At 43.6% G+C, this 27,810-nt stretch overlaps 1 protein-coding gene across 2 annotated transcripts in view; it reads right to left on the reverse strand.

Annotated features, from left to right (window-relative positions):
• Positions 1 to 27,810, reverse strand: part of MBTD1 (mbt domain containing 1) — a 108,761-nt gene that overhangs the window by 73,708 nt on the left and 7,243 nt on the right. The window contains exons 1-7 of one of the 2 annotated variants that reach the window (XM_069752497.1): positions 15,516 to 15,602; positions 14,606 to 14,807; positions 14,214 to 14,347; positions 12,432 to 12,546; positions 12,268 to 12,350; positions 6,632 to 6,749; positions 5,333 to 5,467 (exon numbers count right to left, since the gene is read on the reverse strand). In XM_069752497.1, coding sequence (XP_069608598.1) covers positions 5,333 to 5,467; positions 6,632 to 6,749; positions 12,268 to 12,350; positions 12,432 to 12,546; positions 14,214 to 14,347; positions 14,606 to 14,759 — 739 coding nt within the window. In that variant the 5' untranslated portion in view covers positions 14,760 to 14,807; positions 15,516 to 15,602. Of the gene's footprint in view, positions 1 to 5,332; positions 5,468 to 6,631; positions 6,750 to 12,267; positions 12,351 to 12,431; positions 12,547 to 14,213; positions 14,348 to 14,605; positions 14,808 to 15,515; positions 15,603 to 27,810 lie in introns of those variants that run through there. The other variant, XM_069752496.1, reaches the window with a different exon arrangement.

Genomic DNA, 27,810 nt, shown 5'->3' on the forward strand with positions numbered 1-27,810 from the left:
TTGCGGCTTTGGACGCAGCGGCGTCGCAAGACAACGCACGCGTCATGCTTCCCTATCTTTAACATTGGGGACGCATGTGCGTTAGTTTTCATGCGTTTCGGTGCGTTTTGCGACACATGCGTCCTTTCGACGCACCTGGCAGTGCGTTGCAAACGCAACATGTTGCATTTTTTCTGCGTCCAAAATTTTTAAGAACGCTTGCGTCGCACTTGTGTTGTATTTGCGTCGTCGAAACTTCAAAACCTCCATTGAAGTGTATTGGCAACGCAGAAGACGCAAGTACTTGCGTTGTTGTGCATTGTAGGACGCATGCGTTCTTTACTTTAAAAATAGAGAAACTGAAAAGACCCTATATATTAAAAAAGGGTTGAACGCATGCGTCAAAAATGCATGCGTTCTACTTGCGTCTTTCGTGCGTCGTGCGTTGCGTCCACGACGCTGCGTCCAAAGCCGCAAATGTGAACGTAGCCTTAGTCAACCCAAAAGACTCAAATATCAAAGCTTAATATTTTTGGAAGTTGGAGTGTTTTTTTTTTTTTTTAGATTTGGCTATCTTAGGAGGATATCCGTTTGTGCAGGTAACTATTACTGTGCAGAATTATTAGGCAACTTAATAAAAACCAAATATATTCCTATCTCACTTGTTTATTTTCACCAGGTAAACCAATATAATGGCACAAAATTTAGAAATAAACATTTATGACATGCAAAAACAAAGCCTTCAAAATAGTGACCAATCTAGCCACCTTTCTTTATGATGACACTCAACAGCCTCCATCCATAGATTCTGTCAGTTGCTTGATCTGTTCACGATCAACATTGTGTGCACCAGCCACCACAGCCTCCCAGACACTGTTCCGAAGGTGGACTGTTCCTTCCCTGTAGATCTCACATTTTATGAGGGACAACAGGTTCTCTATGGGGTTGAGGTCAGGTGAACAAGGGGGCCATGTCATTATTTTTTCTTCTTTGAGACCTTTACTGGCCAGCCACGCAGTGGCGTAGTTGGAGGCATGTGATGGAGCATTGTCCTGCATGAAAATCATGTTTTTCTTGAACGAAACCGACTTCTTCCTCAACCACTGCTTGAAGAAGTTGCCTTCCAGAAAGTGGCAGTAGGTCTGGGAGTTGATCTTCATTCTATCCTCAATCCGAAAAGGTCCCACAAGGTCATCTTTGATGATACCAGCCCATACCAGTACCCCACCTCCACCTTGCTGGCGTCTAAGTCGGAGTGAAGCTTTCTGCCCTTTACTGATCCAGCCTCTGGCCCATCCATCTGGCCCATCAAGAGTCACTCTCATTTCATCAGTCCATAAAACCTTTGAAAAGTAAATCTTAAGATATTTCTTGGCCCAGTCTTGACGTTTTATCTTATGTTTCTTATTCAAAGGTGGTCGTTTTTTAGCCTTCCTTACCTTGGCCATGTACCTGAGTATCGCACACCTTGTGCTTTTTGATACTCCAGTAATGTTGCAGCTCTGAAATATGGGAAAACTGGTGGAAAATGGCATCTTGGCAGCTTCACGCTTGATTTTCCTCAATTCATGGGCAGTTATTTTGCGCCTTTTTTGCCCAACATGCTTCTTGCGACCCTGTTGGCTATTTGCCATGAAACGCTTGATTGCTTGATCACGCTTCAAAAGTTTGGCAATTTTAACGACTGCTGCATCCCTCTGCAAGACATCTCACAATTTTGGACTTTTTAGAGCCCGTCAAATCTCTCTTCTGACCCATTTTGCCAAAGGAAGTTGCCTAATAATTAAGCACACCTTATATAGGGTTTTGATGTCATTAGACAACACTCTTCCTCATTACACAGATGTACATCAACTGATTTACTTAATTGGTAGTTGGCTCTCAAGTCTGAACAGCTTGGAGTAGGACAACATGTATAAAAAGTATCATGTGATCAAAATACAACTTGCCTAATAATTCTGCACACAGTGTATTAAATGTGGTACTGTAATAAGGAAGGGAAAGAAGGCGATACTCCTTTGAAATCAACTTTGTGGATCTAGCACATTGACCACAAGAGTGGCTTGCACTGAATTCACACTGCGACAGCAGGAGAGTATCGGTGTTATTGTTTAATACTCCATGCAGCTCTATTCCATAAAGTCACAGCTATAATCCAGTAACTCCATCTTAACTTCCTAATGTAACTGAAGTCAATGTGATAAACAGCTCCTGTCTGAACAGCGGCTCAATCTTTCGTGGCACCCATGCCTTATACTGCAGCCACTTGTTTAGACTGGCTACTGTATATATAAAATACAGAGAGTGGAATTCCATCACATCAGATGACTGCCACAAATGTGCTAAAAAAAAAAAAAAAAAAAAGTTTTAGCAAAGAGGGTGCCCCTTGAGTGGACTGGCCCTAGAGATGGGATGGTGCTAATCGATTCTCAGAACCAGGTCCAGTGGCCACCACACAGGAGCCTCCTGCCCGACCGTATTCCTGTTTTCTCTTTCCATTAGTCTGCCTGGCGCAATGTCACTGTTGAGGAGTGACGCACATGTGATGGCATGCTGACAGCTAATCAAAGACGACCAGTGGATGATGGCAGGTAGGAGGCAGGTCACTGGGTTCCCCTCTGGCAGCCACAGATTACTTGGACTTGCTCCTGCAAATTGATTCATCACCATCTCTAGTAATGCCATTTTAAGATAACGGACATAGGAAGGGTAAAGGCACATGCTCTGCTAACATAAGCCAGGTTGAGGAAGGAGTGTTGTGAAGCCTGTCCAGAAGAGTGTACTTCACAAAGGAGCAGCACTTAGAGAAACCATCACCAATCTAGGGCTGTCATTTTTATGTGTGGGCAGTCGTAGAATGGTGGTTTTACTAAATGTAAGTTAGTGTCAAAAGCGCACCCCCCAGAAAAGGCCAGACTTTCAATCAGCACTTCTGGATTTTGGGATCCCACAACCCTCCATGGCCCTTCTCACAGGGGCTGCCATGTACTTTACTAAGGGGTAACTGGATGTTAACAGGTGTAATCTTGCCATTTGGTTACAGCTTATTACAGAGGGCAGCAGCGCCGGGATAGCGGAAAGCGCAAGATCTCGCTGTTTCACTGAGAGCGGGACTATGGCAGATTGTGGGAACAAGGATCTCATGACCCAGAGGTGCGGCCCTGAGTATAACAGAGTGCTTTTCGGGGGGCATTAGAAGAAGTTTTACTTTCAACTTATATTTAGTTAAGTCACCAGATTGAGACTGCCCACTCAAATAAAAAGGGCAACCTCAGTTTTGTGATAGGAACTCTAATAAAAAAAAAAAAAAAAAAAAATGCAGCCTGATCAAAGTTTGAGAGAGTCACCTGAACATAGGAAAGAAGAGAGCTGTGTGCTTCTGGCGTGTACGGTGTTCATTAGCTCACATTTCAGCACAACATCGGTCCTACACTTATTTCCTCTTCATTTGCTTTCCTACTTATCTTCTCTACCCAATCAAACTGTAGATGCTTGAGCCACTTGCCACATTGTGGCCATCTGTGTGTAACCCACTGGCCTTCCCTGCTGCTATCTCTAACACGAAGAGAAGGGAGTGCACAGAGAAAAGGCAGAACGGAGCAAAAGCTTTAATGGATTTGTAGCGCTCTTGAAAAGGAGGCAGTTAAGGCCCCTTCACATTAAGCGACGCTGCAGCGATACCGACAACGATCCGGATCGCTGCAGCGTCGCTGTTTGGTCGCTGGAGAGCTGTCACACAGACCGCTCTCCAGCGACCAACGATGCCGGTAACCAGGGTAAACATCAGGTAACTAAGCGCAGGGCCGCGCTTAGTAACCCGATGTTTACCCTGGTTACCATCCTAAAAGTAAAAAAAAAAAAAAACAAAAACAGTACATACTTACCTAACGCTGTCTGTCCCCGGCGCTCTGCTTCTCTGCACTCCTCCTGTACTGTCTGTGTGAGCACAGCGGCCGGAAAGCAGAGCGGTGACGTCACCGCTCTGCTTTCCGGCTGACCGACGCTCACAGCCAGTACAGGAGGAGTGCAGAGCACAGCGCCGGGGACAGACAGCGGTAGGTAAGTATGTAGTGTTTGTTTTTTTACTTTTAGGATGGTAACCAGGGTAAACATCGGGTTACTAAGTGCGGCCCTGCGCTTACTTACCCGATGTTTACCCTGGTTACCAGTGAAGACAACGCTGGATCGGTGTCACACATGCCGATCCAGCGATGTCCGCGGGAGATCCAGCGACAAAATAAAGTTCTGGACTTTGTTCAGCGACCAACGATCACCCAGCAGGGGTCTGATCGTTGGACGCTGTCACACATAACGATTTCATTAACGATATCGTTGCTACGTCACAAAATGCAACGATATCGTTAACAATATCGTTATGTGTGAAGGTACCTTTAGTTAAAGGACTTCGAGACACTCCACAGCAACAAGATATTAGAAGTAGTTTCCAAGAGGTTCTCTGGTTCTGCAAAATGCTTGTTTGTTGGGCTCTCCATGCATGTGCTGTGACCGTGACACAGCTGCGACACATGCAGCTGCGGCGCCGATCAGCCGGCACGCTCCATGTATCTGGGTTCCCTCTGCAGCTTATTTGGCAAGCGTTATAACTTGCCGAATAAGCAGGGTCCCTATGAAATTCGCTCAACTCTACTGGCCACGTCCCTGATCTCGGGCTGCAGGGAAGGAGAGGTTATCAGGGTACATACTGTTACTAAAGCCAGGAGCAAGGTGTGTCCTTGGTGACCCAAGGGGTGTCATTTAAAAATGTTTTTTTTTTTTTTTCAAATTTATACCCCTGATCTGTGACAGGACTTCCCAGAAGGGAAAGAGCACTGGGCTGCAGATCCATCATCCCATTTAAGGCTACTTTCACACTAGCGTTAACTGCAATACGTTAAAATGCGTCGTTTTGCAGAAAAAACGCATCCAGCAAAATATTTTGCTGGATGCGTTTTTTCCCCATAGACTTGTATTGGCGACGCATTGCGACGGATTTGCATACGTCGGTATATGTCTTTCGGCGGATATATATATATTATATATATATATATATATATATATATATATATATATATATATATATATATATATACACACACATACACACACACACCCACGTCAGAATGTTATGGGAAAGTTTGTGGACAGCCATGTTGATACGGATTTTAAAACATTGGTATTACAACTAGGAAAACCTATTAAACAACATACAGCCATCCGGACAAAGATTTACAAAGAACACATCATGAAGGCTAAGATCTATTTAATAATGTATGCAATATGCATTGTGAAATGGTTTGTCCTTGAGTGTATTATTGTAACAATAAAGAGATACCCCTGAATTTTGTACACGTACTTTGGGGAGGGACAAGGGGCTTTCCACTGCTAGCACACCAACCCACTGGATGGACATCACTACTGCAGATATTGTACCAGAAGTCAAGGCTGGCATCATTTTCAAAGCCTTCATACCTCAGCAAGGCATTGTAACCTGTAAATTAAAAAAAAAAAAAACACAGAAAATATATATGAAAAGGATATTTACATTTAACTTTGAGGCATAACATTATTTAAAGGGATTTTCCAGTCCACTCTCTGACTGCAGACTTGTGAATTCTGACACTGCACGCTGGCAGGAATCCCTGGTACGTGACCCCACATATGCTATCTGCATACTGTATGTACATTCCGACTACACGTGTCTGGCCTTGCACTGAATGATGCCATACACACACGTCTAGTTGGCATGTGACCGCATACATGACATTTGCATACTTGCAGTTATGCGTCCGCTGCTCCTAGCACCGGAGTATGTATAATGTGAGGATTCGCAAGTCTGCAGTCACATAGTGGACTGCAGGCTTGTAGCCCAAGCCAGACAACCCCTTTAAATAAGTAAAGCATGCCATCTACATTAACTCTCACTGTTCCATGTTTTACTCTTTTTGATATTTAGGCATTTCCTAAAAAGTAAATAGCCGCATTTTACAATTGACCACACTGAACAGTATATGCATGCATTTCATATGAAAATATTGTGTTAGTTAAGCAGAAATATGATAAAAAGATGAAGACAATTATGGAGTGACAAGGAAAGTTACAGGAGGTATTAAAAGAAGGATTCCACTACTTTTATATTGATGACCTGTCTTTAGGATAGGGCATCGGTGTCACTTCGGTGGGCACAGACATCCGCTGTTAGCGGTTTAAAGTGCCAGTGGCAGCCAGATGTTGGCAATAGTGATGCTGAACAGGACAGCTCCATCAGAAGTGTAGTGGTTGATTCAGAGTACTGCATATTTGCCCATATTCAAATGCTGTTCAGCTCCACAAGTACTACTAACAAGAGGCTGCGAACACCACTCCGAATAGGGTCGCTGCATACCAAACGATCCTATATTGCTGACCTATTATAATGATAGCTCAGCAATATAAAAAGTACAAGCATTTATGCATTTTTTTGTAGCATGCATATTTATCCACCCATCTTTCCCAATAAGGTTTCAATAAAGTTCCCCAGCTCACTTGAGGCCCGGCTGGGCACATGGTAATGGTTGAATGTTTTTTTTACATGAATACCAGTAGTAGAGTGCATGTAGTCAGTAATCGCAGTGAGCGGACGCACAATGAATGAAGAACACCACCAAGCACGGACCTGCTAATTTCACGATGACCGCAATCCAGAACACTTTTGGAGATAAACTGTTATCGGTGTTGAGAACTTCTACTCTTACACCTTCTGAAATGTCCCCCCAGCAGTTCCCCATTGGTGCCTGTAAAAGAAAGCCATCATTTCAAGTTCACAATACTTTCTGCACGTAAGGTTAGAAAGTCATCAAGACTTTTCACATGGATATAGAAATCTAAATGTGTTGACAAGTAAATGAAAATGTCAGTTGCATACATACCAATTACATCCTAAGGCTAGAGGTGCGATTAAAGAATACAATCTTTGACTCTAGAAGGATCTACAAGGAAGTGTGGGAATGGGTGCTGTGTAGAACAGTCACAAGCAGTTCTCTTATGTTCCCATACACACAGCACAAGTGTTTTTTTTTTTTAATAGGAGTACATTTTTCAGGTGCATCACCGCTGAGTCCAGTGATTGTATGCAGCGGTTACATAACGTCAACATGTCAGCATTGCACCCAAATCAGAAAAGACAGTGGTGGAGTGCGAGCACTAGAGTTGCGGTGTCATTAACTAGTAAGTCTTATTCTGACCGGCACTACTGAACCCAGACAGCTCAACAATGAAACATTTCTGGTAGTATGTTTAGGTTTTCTTTTCCTTCCCTGCTATGTAAATAGTAAATTGCAAGCCATAACACCTTTCACGTAGTACATGTCCTCTGACCGGATTCCCTGCAGCTCTTCCCCCTTATTCACAACTGGTAAATCATGTGAAACGACAGGTATTTATAAGTTGGAGCCTTCGATCTTTGCTGACCGTGGTCTATACGTGCAGCTCCATCATTAAGTGCACACTAGAAATATACCAGCAGTGACCAGGTACAACCCATTACTAACTGCCCCTCCAGCTTACGTTTTCCCACAACTACTCTTTCACCATGCTTACATTTGCTCTTACAGTTATTGCCCCAATAATCCTTACTTGCCTTTGCCATCCCCAAACCCACCAAATATGCATTTCTCCCTATTAACTACCACACTTGACCTCCTCTGCAGATCTGCTCCTAAACTTCAGGATTTGTGATGAGCAAACGTGCTCAGATATCGTGTTACCGAGTGCCTTTGGCGTGCTCGGATATGTTCGAGACCCCGCAGCTGTATGATTTGTTAGACAGCCACAGCACAAGCAGGGATTGCCTAACAAACAGGCAATCCTCATAGGTGTTGCAGCAGTCTAGCAGCCGCAAATCATGCAGCTGTGTGGACTCAAACATATTTGAGCACACCTGAGATGCTCTGATAACATGCTATCCGAGGACCTTCGCTCATCACTACTCAAGATCTCTCCATGTAAGACACAAAACAAGTCATGCACTCTCCATCTCTGCACTTCTCACTGCTATATTTCCCAGTTCTGGTCTTCCACAGCTGATACCCTCTATTTCTCCTTCCCACCACCCCCCAGCTACTAGAAATCACCACTACCTCTCCAACCTAAAACCCATTCACCCGACTTCTGTGCCCCCGCTCTGTAGATCACAATGGAATTCCCACCTGGCATTATTAACCTACTTGCTACTCACATTCTATCCTTCTTGGGCCTCACAGAAACATAACCGACACCCTCTAAAGTTACTGCACTGTTATGGAGGCCTTCATTTCACCTACACTCCTCACCCTGGCAATAAACATGATGGAGTTGGTCTCCTTTCTAACAACTGCACCTTCAGCAGAATTCCAATCCTACCCTTACTTCTGTTGAAGTGCACTCTGCGCATATCCATGCTTCCTCCAACCTCCAAATGTCCAACATACCCCAGGCATCTGTATCTGCCTTTATTGATCACTTCTCCATCAGTCTTCTACACTTCCTCTCTGCTGGCATTGCCATAGTCCTCATGAGAGATTTCAACATCACCATTGACACACCATTTGGCAGCTTCCAAACTCTTCACTTGCTTCATCCTTTGGTCTTAAATAATGGTCCCCAATATCCACCCACACAGATGGACATACCCTAGATCTTATCTTCACCAGTCTGCGATCCCCATCTAATCTAATCTATCCTGATCACCATCTACTCACATTATCATCCCCATCTTCATCACTTGCCCCACCAAGTCCAACAAGTATCACACCATAGGCAGAAATCTCTCACGACTTGACATTCACACACCAACTCCTTTCCAGCATAATTTCATTCCACAACACAGTCACTGGCCAACGACACACTGACAGCATCTACTGTCTCAGTCGCCCATTTCATGCATATCAGAAGGCAACTATTCAGACAACTCTTGCTCAACGGCCTCACAAAAAAGCTGCATCCAGGGTTGCAGGGTGGTGCTCACTTACATATAAGAAAAATGTGGATTTCTCTGGAATAAGACATTGGATCGCAGATATCAATTTAGTCAGCTTTCTAGGACCTGCAGGCCCATGTAGACGACTTAGGAAGGTTGATCCTACTGACAAATGCCCTTTAACCTATGTTGTCATCTGTCTCCATTTTCAAAAAGGCAACAATTACAAAGCCCATCATGTAGAACCAATCCCTTGAGCAAACCTCTATGTCCAGCCATTGCCCCATATCACTACTCCCTTTCACTTCAAAACTGTTTGGACAGCACATCTACATTGAATTTTCATCCCTCCTCATCAAGATCTCAGACAGTCTGCAATCCAGCTTCCGTCCCCACCATTCCACTGAAACTGCATAAAGTTTTTAACATTTTACCAACCACCAAAGAGAACAATATTCTATACTGTTTCTCCTAGACCTGCCAGCTGCTTTCACAATTGATGCCTACCCTCTACTACATATCCTCTCTTCCATTGGCATCAAAGACTTTGCCATCTCCTGGATCTCGTCATACCTCACTAACTGCACATTTGGCATTTCCCATTCCTATACTACTTCCTCATCCTACTCTTTCACTGTTGGTGTCCCCTCAAAGCTCTGTACTGGGATTCATACTCTTCCCCATCTATACCTTTGGCCTGGGTCAACTCATTCCAATACCACCTATATGCTTGCTGAAGACACTCCATTCTACCTCTCTAGCCGAGATGGCATCTCTCAGCTGTCCAGAATCAAAAAGTGTAAATAGTCCATATCTTCCTTCTCATCATGCTTTCTAAAGGTACCTTCACACTGAGCAACTTTCCAACGAGAACGACAGCGATCCGTGATGTTGCAGCGTCCTGGATAGCGATCTTGCTGTGTTTGACACGCAGCAGCGATCTGGATCCCGCTGTGCCATCGCTGGTCGGAGCTAGAAGTCCAGAACTTTATTTGGTCGTCAGGTTGGCGTGATTCGTAATGTTTGACAGCAAAAGAAACGATGCCTGCAATGGTTTTTCATGGAGCTAACAACCAGTGAGAACGATAAGTACGTCACTGGATCGCTCCTGCATCGTTCTGGAGTTGCCGGTGTTTGACGTCTCCTAGCGACCTAAACAGCGACGCTGCAGCGATCGGCTCGTTGTCTATATCGCTGCAGCGTCGCTTAATGTGACAGTACCTTAAGACTCAATGTGGACAAAACCAAACCCAATCTTTCCACCATCTCACTCAAGGCTGTTCACAATCTGTCTCCTACATACGTCTCCAAACTAATCTCCCAATAACTTCCCACATAATCCCTGGTACTCACAGGACCTCCTACTCTCCACCACTCTTAGCTTTCCTCCATCAGGAACCTTCAGACACAACATGAAAACTCATCTCTTCAGCCTGTAATAACCCTGCTGCCATCTCATTACCACTGGAGCTGCTCCAACGTCCCCAACCTACTGTCTCTTTCCCAATTACCCTGCAGATTGTAAGCCCCCGGAGGCAGGGTCCTCTCCCACTCTGTATCAATTTATCACTGTTAGTTTGTTGATTATAATACACATGTATTACAGTGGGAACAATAAGTATTTGATACACTGCCGATTTTGCAAGGTTTTTTTTGCAATTTTTATCATAGGTACACTTCAACTGCAAGAGGCAGAGTCTAAAAATAAATACCAGAAAATCACACTGTTTTTTTAAATTAAATTGCATTTCATTGCATGAAAAGTATTTAATACAATAGAAAAACAAAACTTTTGGTACAGAAACCTTTGTTTGCAATTACAGAGGTCAGATGTTTCCTGTAGTTATTGAACAAATTTGCACACACTGCAGCAGGGATTTTGGCACACACCTCCAAACAGATCTTCTCCAAATCTTTCATGGTCAGGGGCTGTCACTGGGCAACATCGAGTTTCTGCTCCTTCCAAAGATTTTCCATTGGGTTCAAGGCTGGAGATTGGCTATGCCACTAAAGGACCTTAAAATCCTTCTTACAGAGAGACACTCCTTAGTTGCCATGGCTGTGTATGTCGGACTATTGTCATGCTGGAAGACCCAACCGTGACCCATCTTCAAATGTTCTTATTGAGGGAAGGAGGTTGTTGGCCAAAATCTTGCGATACATGACCCCATCCATCCGCCCTTCAATAAAGTGCAGCCATCCTGTCCATCTTGCATAAAAGCACCCCCAAAGTATGATGTTCCCCCAACATGCTTCACAGTTGGGACGGTATTCTAAGGATTGTACTCATCCTTCTTCCTCAAAACATGGCGAGTGGAGTTCATACCCAAAAAGTGCTCCTTCTCCCATGCCTTCTCTGCATCATCCAGATGATCACAGGCAAACTTCAAAAAGACCTGGACATGTGTGAGTAGGGGGACCTTGAGTGCCCTGAGGGATTTTATCCATGAAGGCGGTGTGTGTTACTAAGGGTAATGTTTGAGACTGTAGTCCCAACTCTCTTCAGGTCATTGGCCAGGCCCTCTCATGTAGTTCTGGGCCAATTCCTGACCTTTTTCCAAATCATCCTTACCTTACGAGGCGAGATCTTGCATGGAGTCTCAGACAGAAAAAGATTGACAGTCATCACCAAGCTGCTTGCCTATTGTCCAGTAGCCCATCACAGCCTTATGCAGCTCTACTGTTTTGTCCCCGGTGTCCTTAGAAAACTCTTTTGGTCTTGGCCATGGTGGAGAGGTTAAAGTGTGATTGATTAAGTGTGTGGACAGGTGTCTTTTATTCAGGTGTCTTTTATTTAGGTAACAAGTTCAAACAGGTGCAATTAATACAGGTAATGAGTGCAGAGTGGGAGCGCTTCTTAAAGAAAAACTAACAGGTCTGTGACAGCCAGAATTCTCGGTGGTTGATAGGTGATCAAATACTTATTTCAATCAATAAAATGCAATTCAATTATTTAAAAATCATACAATGTGATGTTCTTGTTATTATTTTTACATTCTGTCTCTCACAGGTGAAGTCTACCTACGATACAAATTAAACCTCTCCATTCTTTGTAGGTGGGCAAAAATCGTCAGTGTATCAAATACTTATTTTCCCCACTGTATTTATGTAAACACTCTACATAAACAGCAGCATGTAATCAATGATGCTTTAAAAAAAATTAATAGTAAGTACCCCATTCTGGCAATCTGTGGGGTTTTCAAGGGTTAGACCCCCACTCATCCAGTAGTTACCACCTATTCTGCAGACTTGTGATAAAGGGGTATTTCAAAAAGAACAAGTTAAGTAAAAGCTTATTTATTAAGACTTCAGCAACATCAAAATACAAACTTTATTAACAATAAAGAGCCACTTACATGTTTGAAGCAAGACACTGGAGCACCCACCAAGTTATTGCTAGTGATGTAGTTTCCCCAGCTAAAACCCTCTGCTGTTATGACTATGGGGAACACAAAATAGATTAAATTAAACTCCAAGGTGCACCGTAGAGTAAAAGCAGGGTTAACAAATTTTTTCTTACCAGTTTTACTTAATGACTGATTCTTCAAGGTAGCTTGATATTGTGCATAAGCTGCCAACTTCGCAACTAATGGCTGTTTTTGGAGAACCTTTGCTTTTTTAACGGGAGGTTTACCCTGAAAAGTATAAAGAATGTGCTCAAGCAATACATAACCTTTGCCACACAGTAAAAAGTGAAGCAGATGTCCTTAAAGCAGTATTCCCATATTAGACACGGTGATCATCAATCCTCAGAGGTAGCCACCATGTCCTGGCAGAGAATGAATGAAGAGAGGTAGCCAAACAGGTGCACAGCTCTCCCCATTCTTTCTATGAGAGTTGCCATAAATGTCTAGGATAGGAATACCCATTTAAACAGTTTGTCCTACATTGATCATTAGTTTCCAGCTGAAATCTACATCTACAACTGTGTAAATAGTGCCCATTCCTGATTCTGAATAGGAGAACGTACAAAAGCCTAAAGCTACATTCACAGGTCTGAAAAATGTGCTATAAAGGCATGAGCCACTTGTACAGAGAAGAAGGAGGTAGAGTGGAAACTTACTTTTATTATGGATCTGATATCAAGGGATCCTGGCAAATATCGTGTGGCGTTGGCACGTCAACACATTGTAAACCACTGCAACCTCATAACTCAGTTTATAGTCCTCCATCAATGACCATAAATATGGGTGAATCAGGTACAAGTGAGACTGGGCGATTCTGACAGAAAATGTAGTCTCGATTTTGTTTAAGTTATAGGCAATTTTCAATCTTAATCGCAATTTTTTTCCCCGTTAAACTTAGTCTAGATGAATTTAAAATGAAACAATCATGGAATCCTGCCAGTATCTGTATCCCGCCCTTCAGCTATAACGGGTCGTCACGTGTCATTGTGGTTGCATGGCTTGTGTCTGGAGAAATATGCCAAAAAAATTCATACCAAAATCTGCACAACGGATCTTCCTGCGCTTTCTGAATTTCCATGACATCCTATACACATGAACCCTCCTTGCACAATTCTCTTAGGCTACGTTCACATTTGCGTTGTGCGATGTTGCGTCGGCGACGCAACGCACACAAAAACGCACGCTAAAACGCATAGTTTTGCGACGCATGCGTCCTTTTTTGCAGAATTTTGGACGCAAAAAAATGCATCTTGCTGCGTCCTCTGCGCCCTAACGCTTGCGGAAAAAAAAACCGCATGCATCGCAAAACGCATGCAAACACATGTCCATGCGCCCCCATGTTAAATATAGGGGCGCATGGCGCATGCGTCGCCGCGGCTGCGGCCGACGCAGCCCGGCAGAACGCAAATGTGAATGTAGCCTTAACTTGTAGGCTGATCAGATTGTGTGGAGGAACTGAGGGATCTGAAATAATATTTATTGCAGATGATGGAGGGCATGGAGTGATAACAGAGGGATGAAGTGTTTTATCTCCCATCAGCCAAGAGGAATTGCAGAGATGCATATGCTAAGAATGCTCTCCTCTCCCTGTAGATAAAACAGCTGACGGTGCCATGCTTCAGATGTTGGGAGTTATCAGAGTGTCCCAGAAGACAGTGGAGGCAGACTCCCCTCATTTATGTGGCAATGTACCCCCAACCAGTTTCCTGGTTAGGTGCGGTTGCTGGGTACAAATCTCCTGCCTACTCCCACTCAGGGTAAGTGAATGCTGCTTTAGAGACAGGGCCAAATTTGATTTTACAATTCTGACAAAAATCAGAATCGTTGAGAAGGCAACTTGGCAAATTAATTGAATTAATGGCCCAGCCCTAGGCACAAGCACTACAATCCACTACCTGTAGTCTTGCCAAGATGCTCGCCTTCTTAGAATTTGAAGAATAACTTCGCGAACAAGAGACACTGCAGAATCGCTTGGTTTTAGAGTAGAAAGCATCCCGGACACCGACCATTCCACACATTTCACATGTAGCTGAAACAAACAAAATAAAGAAAAAAGATGAAAAACAGATCGGTTGCAGCTCAGAGAGTTGACTTGCAGTGTAGGTGTACAATCCATTTAACGGGTTGTCCACTACTTTTAGATTTAGGACTCCATCCTCAATGTCAGATTGGTAGGAAAGAGACCCTGCACCTCCACCAACCAGCCATCATCTCTGGCGGCAGCTGGATGCACGGAGCACAAAACCACAGCCAGATCAGCATCTATTCAAGAACATATTCTACTTACCCATGCCAGATTTCCCATCTGGATAAGTGTACACCTGACCATTGTTCTTAATAATGGGGAGACTGGCCTGGAGCGGAGCAACCTCCTCTTCGCTCTCGTCAGAGCTCGAGCTGCTGCTGGTGTCCTCACTGCAGCTATCATACCCGTCAAACATTCCGAATGAGTCCCGTCTTTTCCGCACACAGTGTGAAGAAAGGTCAACCTGAGAAGACACATATTTCAAACACCATGTAAATAACACAACTTAGAAGACGACAAAAATAAGCCCCTGGGCAACCCCCTCATAACAATTCAGCTTTTTCTTGGCATATTTTCCATTATGACTAGGATTAGAGTAACCTAGGGATGGATAGTAGTTACAGACCTCCTATTGGCATGGCTGCCCAGTTATGTAGGGATTCCTCCCTAACTAGACAGAAACGCCATTCACATAGTAATAATCCGAAATCCCTATGGTGAGAGCAATAGACCTAATTCATCAAAGCTTTGCATCACTTCATGCAGGAGGGTAGACCAGGGCTCTCTGTCATTAGAAATCTCACACACTGAGAAACCTGCTCTAAGCTATGGTAGGGGCGTGTTCGTCTGCCCTTTCAGTGTTGCTGCCCGCTTGATTGGTCAGCATCATACAGGGAGAAGTACATGCCCCCAGTGAAAACTATCTGATACCACCCACTGGACTCAAAAGTTAACTCATTAGGTGCCAAATATTTTGATTGCTAATCGCTCCGCAACAGAGGCAAAAAAAAAAAAAAAAATAAAAAAAAAATGTAAAATAAAATGTATTCCATGGACAGCCACCATAAGTTTGGTGACAGTTCCTCTTTAACCATCACCAGCAGTCCTGGTTCTCAGGAGATCCATACAAAATGCATGTCATCAAATTCATGTGTAAAGAGGGCGTGCTGACAATTAGAAGAGAGTTAAAGTCTAGCTGTCTGTAGGGTTTTCATAGAGTGATAGTCCTCGGAGAAACAGTCTGGAATATATCCGCAATCATGTCACCTTTAGCACTGAAGATTCAGGCACAAGGGAGTGTCATCATATATAATATTACAGGCTGCAGGCGTGGGACCCAGTCTAATATTGGGTCATTGAAGGGCAGAGTCTATTTTGCTTCTATGTTACCCAACACCCAGCTTGAGGCAGAACAGGCACACCAGGTTACTTCCTCTGCAGAACATCCCAGGACACATACTATGGGAATTCAGGCAGTGCCAGCACATGCAGATTTTGAAACAAAGTCAGAAGTGGATCAAGCAGGAAGGAGAAGTACAAGTCCTGCCTGGCTAGAGCACAAAGAGGGAATGAAGCCAACATTCGTCTTCACCAAACCAGTCATGAAAAGAAATGCTTCACTGTCCATCATCATCCATTAGATTCTCTTCCATCGTTACTAGCAAGCATCGGCACAGGGAGGAGTAACACCTGACTACACATGGATTGTTTATGGTAATAACCATGCAGAGGAGCTCGAAACAACAAGAGTTTAGATCTATTTTTTTTTTAATAAAGACTATCATTTTTTTAAAAATATTTTTCATCTTATAGAATTGAAACAATGAAACAGAATATTTTTACCTGACAAACAGAAACCCAAATTATGGGTAACTACACTTTCAAGTATGTAACTGGCTCAGAATAAGCTGTTGTGTGTACATGAGGAATTACACTATTTCTGGCCATTATATAACTTGTATCCTGCATTCGCACCAGTCTCCCATTTTGCTGGCTGTAACCCTGAAAGGGGTTGCCCAGGCTTGTGGTGCCAGGGTGCTGTCAATCTATGTGACTGCAGACTTGTGCTGGGAACAGGCAGATGCCTATTGTATGCGATTTGCATATATGCGGTCTCGGACAGACTAGACATGCACGGCTTATTCAATACAAGTGAATTGAGCAATGTCAGACAAGTCTAGTCGGAATGTGGCTGGAAGCATGCAAATCACATGCTTGTAGTCAGAGGAACGCCTGTTCCCGGCCCTAGAGCATCTTGACAGCGTGTGGTACTCTCATCATAGAGTAACTGAAGACTTGAATCCCAAACCTGCACAACCCCTTCAATAAGCAATTGACTCTGAGCTGAGTTCAGGAGTCAGAAGTGGCTCGTAAGTGTAGAAAAAAGTAGAATTCTCTGGTAACATATTACAAAGTTTCTCATATTTGTTCATACTATAGCTTTGTGCACAGTTTCTTGAAAGTAAAGTTACCATAAAAAAAGAGACTCTTTTCAGTCGTTAATTGAGTCTTTTTTTTTTTTTTAATGAAGGTTAAAAAAAAAACAAAAAAAAACAGACTTGCCGCATTTTGTTAATTGTGTGAAAAATTAAAAATGACATATGACTGTTTCCTACATAGTACACACAAGTAGAGATGGGCAAACCCAAACAGTAAAGTTCGGCGCCCATACCGTACACCTGCTGTTCAGGCACGGACACCGAACACGGACTTCACCAGGAAATACATGTGTCTGTTCAGGTTTGGCCCCTCGAACACCGGGTGTTTGTCGTGCCGTCATGTGCATGACAGCACGACAAACACCGCTTCTGATCTTCGGTAAAATCATCCCCGCCAGTCAAAGAGCTGCAGTTCCCACGCTGTCAAATAACAGCATGAGTCCGCTACTGTGAGCAGAGGTAAAAAGTTTACCTCCGGTCACTGGCGTCGGCTGATGGGACTACTTACGCCTGCTGCCACTGATAACAGCGAGAGTAGGTGCAGCGGTTGGGAGTATTCATCAGCTGGTGCCGGTGCTCTAATTTAAAAAAAAAAAACAAAAAAAAAAAAAAACAGCGTGGGTTCCCTTGTATTGTTGATAACCAGCCAGGCAAAACTGACAGCTGCAGGCTGTAACCCTCAGCTGTCAGTGTTAGCAAGGTTGGTTATCAAGAATAGAGGGGTCCCCACAGGTTTTATAAATTATTTTAATAAATAATTAAAAAAAAAAAAATAGGCGTGAGGTCCCCCCATTTTTGACAACCAGCCTTGCTAAAACAGACAGCTGGGGGCTGGTATTCTCAGGCTGGTAAGGGGCCATGGATATTGACCCCCCCCAGCCCAAATATAGCAGCCTGCCACCACCCAGTGAAGGCACTTTTCCCACTTGCCCTGTAGTGGGGGCAAGTGGGGTTCATATTCGTAGGATTGAGGTCCTCTTTGTATTGTCTGGTGACATCAAGCGACCAGATTAGTAATGGAGAGGTTGTCACCTAACACCCATTCCACTGAATCCCTTGTCTCATGTAGTAAACCAAAAAAAAAAAAAAACAACCCTATCCCTCACCTGTCCGACGTTCTGTGCCACACCGTAATCCATGTCTGGGGATAAATAGTTTTCAATCTGGACAGTGCCAAGATGCGACCGTCCAGGCAAAGAACCTCTGATGAATGAGCTGCTACGAACACAGCATCAGTGACTAGCGGTGACATCATTGAGGTTACCGCCGGTCACTGAGGCTACATTCCCAGCCGGGCCGATGATCTGCGGTGAGATCACGGCTTGCACAGTGAGGAAAGTCTCACGGAGCAGAGGTGAGTTCATAGGGAGAATTTCACTGCGGTGAATTTGAACTGCAGTGAACTTGCCTCTGCACCGTGAGGCTTTTTCTCACTGTGCTAGCAGTGATCTCTTTGGAGGAAGACATGAATTACAGTGCGGGACAGACCATTTGACCGATGAGGGATATGTTTTTTTTTTTATCTTTGTTTTATTACAGGCGGCGAGGGCTTCAATGGAATGGGTGTTAGGCGGGTATAACTTTTTACCTTTGCTCACAGCTGCGGACTCACGTTGTCATTTGACAGCATGGGAACTGTGGCAGTCCTACCAGCAGTAATGATGTTACCAACAATTAGAACCAGTGCTTGCCGCGCTGTCATGCACATGACAGCATGGCAAACACTGGATGTTCTGGCTCCCCATTCAAGTGAATGGGGTCCGGGTACTATTCTGGTACCCATTTTTTTTTTTTTTAAACCGTTTGGCCGAACCTGAACACCCAGGGGTCTGCCCAGCTCTACAGATTAGTAGGTCCTGTGGAACTGCTTAACAGTTTCACCATATTTCAGTTTCCAGGACCTCATTTAAAGACCCCTGATAATATAGATGCAGTTGATTAAAGTCCCCATCTCTGTCAGAGAAACATCATGGGGGCTCTTCTAGCCTTCCTCCTTTACAGCATCTTCATGGCCTACTTGGGTTCATTAGTTAAGATTTACGTCAAGTGATATTCCCCATTCCGGGATATTACAGAATTTAACACAGATGCTATATCTATATACACGGTGTTACAAATTATTATGCAAATTGGAGTTACGTGTCAAAGATTTAATTGTTTTGCTTTTCAAACAAACTTGTGGATGGTATTGTGTCTCAGGGCTCAATAGATAACTGAAATCAATCTTAAACACATGTGATAATTAGTTTTGCAGGTGATTCTAATTAAAGGAAAACTACTTAAAAATGATGTTCCACATTATTAAGCAGGCCAAAGGTTTCAAGCAATATGAGAAATAAAAAGGATCTCTCTGCTGCTGAAAAGCGTTAAATAGTGCAATGCCTTGGACAAGGTATGAAAACATTAAATACTTCACAAAAACTTTGTGATCATCATACTGTGAAGAGATTTGTGACTGAAGCAGAGCACAGACAGAGTTCATGCAGATAAAGGCATAATTAGGAAGGTTTCTGCCAGACAAATTCATGGGATTAAGAGGGCAGCTGCCAAAATACCATTACAAAGCAGAAAACAGTTATTTGAAGCTGCTGGTGCCTCTGGAGTCCCTCAAACCTCAAGATGTATGATACTTCAAAGGCTTGCTGTGGTGCATAAACCTACTTTTCAAAAAGTCTTGTTTACTGATGAGTGTCGAGCAACCCTGGATGGTCCAGATGGATGGAGTAGTGGATGGTTGGTGGATGGCCACCATGTCGCAACAACGCTGCGACGTCAGCAAGGAGGTGGAGGAATCATGTTTTGGGCCAGAATCATGGGGAAACAGCTGGTGGGGCCCTTTAAGGTTCCTGAAGATGTGAAAATGACCTCTGTAAAGTAAATAGCGTTTCTGACTAACAACTTTCTTCCATGGTCTAAAAGCAGAAACGTGCCTTCAGGAGCAAAATCATCTTCATGCATGACAATGCCCCATCTCATGCTGCAATGAATACCTCTGAGTCATTGGCTGCTATGGGCATAAAAGGAGATAAACTCATGGTGTGGCCACCATCTTCCCCTGACCTTAACCCTATAGAGAAATTTTGGAGTATCATCAAGTAAAAGATCTATGAGGGTGGGAGGCAGTTCACATCAAAACAGCAGCTCTGGGAAGCTATTCTGACTTCATGCAAAGACGTACAAGCAGAAACTCTCCAAAAACTCAACAATGCAAGAATTGTGAAGGTGATATCAAAGAAGAGGTCCTATGTTAACATGTAACTTGGCCTGTTAGGATGTTTTGGAGTTAAATAGCTTTTTTGTTCAGTGAATGTGACCTCCTAATGCTGCAAATTCCACAAATGAGCATTTTCAGTTCTTTAAAACATATCAAATGTTTAGAAATTCTACTGTGCCTAATAATTTGGAACAGTGCATTTTGAGTTTTCATTCATTTTGGAGATTATACTGTTATCATTGGGAGGCTTCTTCAATAAAATTTGATGTATAATCTAACGGGTGATGACTTATTAGACTGGCTGTCATTTGCACTGACCATTTAGGAAAATCCGAGAAAAATGTCATCTGCATAATAATTTGGAACATGGTGTACAGAGGATGGTCATGGCTCACAGAAAAAGGAAGATCATAGATTCCTGCATTAGTGGGGCACCTCAGGGAAACTCAAGGTGGGAGAGTGACGGGAAACACAATTCTTTATTACTTACTTCCATTTAATACAGAACAACTGGCCAGAGAAGAGGTCCATGAGCCAAGACTGTCACAAATGAATTCCTCACTCAGAAGGATCTAATCCAGGGGTGGGGAACCTCAGGCCCCAGGGCCATTTACGGGCCTCGATGACCTTTTATCAGGCCCCCGAGCAGATTCTCAGGGACCGCAATCTTTGGCAAGGAGCTGTATTTTGATTGCCACCAGCTCATTCATTTCTTCTTGCTCGGTGAGCACACAAACTACTGAACACTGAAGGGCACGCAATGAAAGATTACGTCCTGGCACCAGTGCCGAAGGATGGTATAAATATCCAAATGGCCCTTGGCAGAAAAAAAGATTTCCCTCCCCTGATCTAATCCAAACATTGCTGGGGGTTCCAGTGATCAAATCATGTCTTGATAAAACTCTTCAGGGGTTTCCAGGAATATTACATGCAGGCTTTATCCAAAAGGATGGTGCAAAACTAAAGGCTTGTACGTAACGTAACATTAGTGGCAAACTATTCACCCATGCTGAACTGGCCTCCATGGTCGCCAGATTGTAAACCCTGCAACTTCAAGTACTCAGTGCATCTTCTCCCAACCACAAGAAGTGAAGGACCTGAGACAATGAATCAGCTAAATCATGGTGTACATATCTGAGGATATGCTGGCACAGGACTGGGCAGGACCGGAATACCACCTAGTCATCTGCCATGTCACCAGTGGAAATCACTTTGAACTTATCTATATAATTGTCTAAGGGGTACTTTCGTCTGTTTGTCAGTCTGTCACGGAAATCCCGTGTCGCTGATTGGTCGCGGCTGGCTGGCTGTGCTATACACTACCTGGCTGGCTGTGCTATACACTACCTGGCTGGCTGTGCTATACACTACCTGGCTGGCTGTGCTATACACTACCTGGCTGGCTGTGCTATACACTACCTGGCTGGCTGTGCTATACACTACCTGGCTGGCTGTGCTATACACTACCTGGCTGGCTGTGCTATACACTACCTGGCTGGCTGTGCTATACACTACCTGGCTGGCTGTGCTATACACTACCTGGCTGGCTGTGCTATACACTACCTGGCTGGCTGTGCTATACACTACCTGGCTGGCTGTGCTATACACTATCTGGCTGGATGTGCTATACACTACCTGGCTGGATGTGCTATACACTACCTGGCTGGATGTGCTATACACTACCTGGCTGGATGTGCTATACACGACGTGGTTGGCGGTGCTATATACTACGTGGCTGTGCACGACGTACATACATACATACATACATATTTTAGAATACCCGAATGCGTTAGAATCGGGCCACCATCTAGTCTATTTATACAATTGCCTTGTAATGTTTTCATTTCCTGTTCTGTCCAGATGTCACCGTGTATCCCAGAATTCCAAGCAGCAGAAGTTCACCGACCATATTCTGACACCCAAGTGATGGGTGTCTTAATATGGAAACTGCTGCTGGTACCAACCTATTGTGTGGTACCACCAGCGGAACATTGTCACGCACACACACTGTATACTCCGTATGCAGCCTCTTGCGCGGTACCACCAGCGGTCCACCGTTGCGAACACACCAGGATCACCAGAATGATTCACTGACTGCCGCCATCTTTGTACAGGAGTAGTGTACGCGCAGTTTTAATGTGACCGCTGCTATCTGTCTGCACAAAGATGGCCGCAGTCTGATTTACTGAGCCTGTGCGAATTCCACGCAGGCGCAGTGAATCATTCGGCTGATCCCGGCAGCAGATGCGTGACGTATCTACAGGCAGAGGAAGCCGGTCACATTAAAGGTGTTTTCCCACAAACGAAAGTTCATTTTAAAAATGGTCTGTGTGACCGTGTACGGAGCATACGACATCGCCTAGGCAGGGGAGGAAGCAAAAGACAATACTGACATTACAGCAGGGTATCACAGTGGATTCATTTGGTGAGGTAAAATATTTCACTGACTGTTTTTAAATAATATTTTACCTCACAAAATGTATCCTCTGCGATCTCCTGCTGTAATGTTCGGTACATGGTCAGAAACAGACAATTTTTAACCCCTTTCTGACATCGGACGTACTATCCCGTCCATGTGGGGTGGGCCCCTATGACCATGGACGGGATAGTACGTCCAGCGCGATCGGCGGCGCTCACGGGGGGAGCGCCGCCGATCGCGGCCGGGTGTCAGCTGTTTATCGCAGCTGACATCCGGCACTATGTGCCAGGAGCGGTCACGGACCGCCCCCGGCACACCGCGATCAAAGATGATCGCGATGTGCCGGCGGTACAGGGAAGCTTCCCGCAGGGAGGGGGCTCCCTGCGGGCTTCCCTGAGCCCCCCGCAGCAACGCGATGTGATCGCGTTGCTGCGAGGGTCTCACCTCCCTCCCTGCTCCCTCCAGCCCCGGATCCAAGATGGCCGCGGCTCCGGGTCCTGCAGGGAGGGAGGTGGATTCACAGAGCCTGCTCAGAGCAGGCACTGTGAAGGCTGCAGCGCTGCTAGTCAGATCAGTGATCTGACAGAGTCCTGTGCAAACTGTCAGATCACTGATCTGTGATGTCCCCCCCTGGGACAAAGTAAAAAAAAAAAATTTCAAATGTGTAAAAAAAATAAAAAAAAATATTCCAAAATAATGAAAAAAAAAAAAAATTATTCCCATAAATACATTTCTTTATCTAAATAAAAAAAAAAAAAACAATAAAAGTACACATATTTAGTATCGCCGCGTCCGTAACGGCCCGACCTATAAAACTGGCCCACTAGTTAACCCCTTCAGTAAACACCGTAAGAAAAAAAAAAAAAACACGAGGCAAAAAACAACGCTTTATTATCATACCGCCGAACAAAAAGTGGAATAACACGCGATCAAAAAGACAGATATGAATAACCATGGTACCGCTGAAAACGTCATCTTGTCCCGCAAAAAACGAGCCGCCACACAGCATCATCAGCAAAAAAATAAAAAAAGTTATAGTCCTGAGAATAAAGCGATGCCAAAATAATTATTTTTTCTATAAAATAGTTTTTATCGTATAAAAGCGCCAAAACATAAAAAAAATGATATAAATGAGGTGTCGCTGTAATCGTACTGACCCGAAGAATAAAACTGCTTTATCAATTTTACCAAACGCGGAACGGTATAAACGCCTCCCCCAAAAGAAATTCATGAATAGCTGGTTTTTGGTCATTCTGCCTCACAAAAATCGGAATAAAAAGCGATCAAAAAATGTCACGTGCCCGAAAATGTTACCAATAAAAACGTCAACTCGTCCCGCAAAAAACAAGACCTCACATGACTCTGTGGACCAAAATATAGAAAGATTATAGCTCTCAAAATGTGGTAACGCAAAAAATATTTTTTGCAATAAAAAGCGTCTTTCAGTGTGTGATGGCTGCCAATCATAAAAATCCGCTAAAAAACCCACTATAAAAGTAAATCAAACCCCCCTTCATCACCCCCTTAGTTAAGGAAAAATTAAAAAAATGTATTTATTTCCATTTTCCCATTAGGGCTAGGGTTAGAGTTAGGGCTAGGGTTAGGGCTAGCGTTAGGGCTAAAGTTACAGTTAGGGTTTAGATTACATTTACGGTTGGGAATAGGGTTGGGATTAGGGTTAGGGGTGTGTCAGGGTTAGAGTTGTGGTTAGGGTTACTGTTGGGATTAGGGTTAGGGGAGTGTTTGGATTAGGGTTTCAGTTATAATTGGGGGGTTTCCACTGTTTAGGCACATCAGGGGCTCTCCAAACGCGACATGGCGTCCGATCTCAATTCCAGCCAATTCTGCGTTGAAAAAGTAAAACAGTGCTTCTTCCCTTCCGTGCTCTCCCGTGTGCCCAAACAGGGGTTTACCCCAACATATGGGGTATCAGCGTACTCAGGACAAATAGGACAACAACTTTTGGGGTCCAATTTCTCCTGTTACCCTTGGGAAAATACAAAACTCGGGGCTAAAACATATTTTTTGTGGGAAAAAAAAAAGATTTTTTATTTTCACGGCTCTGCGTTATAAACTGTAGTGAAACACTTGGGGGTTCAAAGTTCTCACAACACATCTAGATTAGTTCCCTGGGGGGTCTAGTTTCCAATATGAGGTCACTTGTGGGGGGTTTCTACTGTTTAGGTACATTAGGGGTTCTGCAAACGCAATGTGACGCATGCAGACCATTCCATCTAAGTCTGCATTCCAAATGGCGCTCCTTCCCTTCCGAGCTCTGCCATGCGCTCAAACGGTGGTTTCCCCCAACATACGGGGTATCAGCGTACTCAGGACAAATTGGACAACAACTTTTGGGGTCGAATTTCTCCTCTTACCCTCGGGAAAATACAAAACTGGGGGCTAAAAAATAATTTTGGGGGGAAAGATTTTTTTTTTTTTTAATTTTCACGGCTCTGCGTTACAAACTGTAGTGAAACACTTGGGGGATCAAAGCTATCACAACACATCTAGATGAGTTCCTTAGGGGGGTCTAGTTTCCAAAATGGTGTCACTTGTGGGAGGTTTCTACTGTTTAGGTACATTAGGGGCTCTGCAAATGCAATGTGACACCTGCAGACCATTCCATCTAAGTCCTCATTCCAAATGGAGCTCCTTCCCTTCCGAGCCCTCCCATGCGCCCAAACAGTGGTTCCCCCCCACATATGGGGTATCAGCGCACTCAGGACAAATTGGACAACAAATTGTGGGGTCGAATTTCTCCTGTTACCCTCGGGAAAATACAAAACTGGGGGCTAAAAAATAATTTTTGTGGGAAAAAATTTTTGTTTTATTTTTACGGCTCTCCATTATAAACTTCTGTGAAGCACTTGGTGGGTCAAAGTGCTCACTACACCTCTAGATAAGTTCCTTAGGGGGTCTACTTTCCAAAATGGTGTCATTTGTGGGGGGTTTCAATGTTTAGGCACATCAGTGGCTCTTCAAACGCAACATGGCGTCCCATCTCAATTCCTGTCAATTTTGCTTTGAAAAGTCAAACGGCGCTCCTTCCCTTCCGAGCTCTCCCATCCGCCCAAACAGTGGTTTACCCCCACATATGGGGTATCAGCGTACTCAGGACAAATTGTAAAACAACTTTTGGGGTCCAATTTCTTCTCTTACCCTTGGGAAAATAAAAAATTGGGGGCAAAAAGATAATTTTTGTGAAAAAATATGATTTTTTATTTTTACGGTTCTACATTATAAACTTCTGTGAAGCACTTGGTGGGTCAAAGTGCTCACCACACCTCTAGATAAGTTCCTTAGGGGGTCTACTTTCCAAAATGGTGTCAATTGTGGGGGGTTTCAATGTTTAGCCACATCAGGGGCTCTCCAAACGAAACATGGCGTCCCATCTCAATTCCAGTCAATTTTGCATTGAAAAGTCAAATGGCACTCCTTCGCTTCCGAGCTCTGCCATGCGCCCAAACAGTGGTTTACCCCCACATGTGGGGTATTGGCATACTCCGGACAAATTGTACAACAATGTTTGGGGTCCATTTTCTCCTGTTACCCTTGGTAAAATAAAACAAATTGGAGCTGAATTAAATTTTTTGTGAAAAAAAGTTAAATGTTCATTTTTATTTAAACATTCAAAAAATTCCTGTGAAGCACCAGAAGGGTTAATAAACTTCTTGAATATGGTTTTGAGCACCTTGAGGGGTGTAGTTTTTAGAATGGTGTCACACTTGGGTATTTTCTATCATATAGACCCCTCAAAATGACTTCAAATGAGATGTGGTCCCTAAAATAAAATGGTGTTGTAGAAATGAGAAATTGCTGGTCAACTTTTAACCCTTATAACTCCCTAACAAAAAAAAAATTTTGGTTCCAAAATTGTGCTGATGTAAAGTAGACATGTGGAAATGTTACTTATTAAGTATTTTGTGTGACATATCTCTGTGATTTAATTGCATAAAAATTCTAAGTTGGAAAATTGCGAAATTTTCATAATTTTCGCCAAATTTCCGTTTTTTTCACAAATAAATGCAGGTACTATCAAAGAATTTTTACCATTGTCATGAAGTACAATATGTCACGAGAAAACAATGTCAGAATCACCAGGATCCATTGAAGCGTTCCAGAGTTATAACCTCATAAAGGGACAGTGGTCAGAATTGTAAAAATTGGCCCGGTCATTAACGTGCAAACCACCCTTGGGGGTAAAGGGGTTAAAATGAACTTTTGTTTGTGGGAAAACCCCTTTAAAAAGCAAATATCAACACCAACATGGCTCCTCCTAAAAAGTACGCCAATTACAATGAAAGGAAAGCAGCAAAGGCACAACATCGATGTCAACAACGGGCAAATGAGACTCTTGAAGAGCAACAGCATCGCTGGGACAAAAACAATGCATATAAGCGTAGGCGTCAAGCACATGCGTCCCCTGATGCAAAAGTGATTTTATCACAGGATGCCATTAGGCAACAACAGCACCACATGCCTGCCCCATCGTGACATTACTGCCCTCCCGCGGCGATAGCATCAGACCCCCATCTAGTGTTGTATATAGATAAGACACGGATAGTCTGTGCAGGTTACTACATATGTGCTATGTCCTCTACTAGCATTATGCCCCATCCTGTGGGAATCACACTGTAACTTACACAAAAGATACACCGACTCCCCTACGTGTACATGATCAGCGGCTCATCACAGCAGGACAAGTCAACAAAACTGGTGGGCACACTACAGCAGGGGGGCACCAGACGAGCACAAAGTTTACCTTGCTACAATACCTGCCCTTAGGTCAGGTAACGCACCGATCTGCTCAGGACCTGTCCGATCTACCAATACACCCCATCTACTAGCTGCCAAACCAGGATCAGAGCATCTCTGAAATACAGTGTTGAACGGTGTCCTTATTAAAGATATCAAAAGCTTAAAGCGGTCCCCCATATATTAGAGGACCAGCGTACATGCGGAGAAGATACAGTAAGCAGTGCTCTACTATGAAGAGTGAGGAATACGCCTTTTTAACTATAAAATAGGAAAACGCCTTTAACCTTTGGACACAATTTTTATAGTTTCAAGATAGTTATTAAGTAACTCTGTAAAGACTTTATATCTCTGATACACAGATAAAGACCATACTACACTCCGGAGCTGCATTCATAATTACCGTAAGCCAGTGCAGTCATTATACACATACAGTACATTACTGTTCTAGCATAAGTGACATCCTGCATTATACTCCAGTGCTGCATTCATAAGTCAGCTAGTGCAGTCAGTATACATTTTATTTACGTCTAAAGTACAAGTTACATCCTTTATAATCCAAAGCTGCATTCATAATTCTGCTAGAGCAATATTCATACACATACTGTACATTACTTTTCTAATATGTTACATCCTAATT

This window comes from Ranitomeya imitator, chromosome 2, assembly GCF_032444005.1.
Source record: "Ranitomeya imitator isolate aRanImi1 chromosome 2, aRanImi1.pri, whole genome shotgun sequence".
Classification (NCBI taxonomy): Eukaryota; Metazoa; Chordata; class Amphibia; order Anura; family Dendrobatidae; genus Ranitomeya; species Ranitomeya imitator.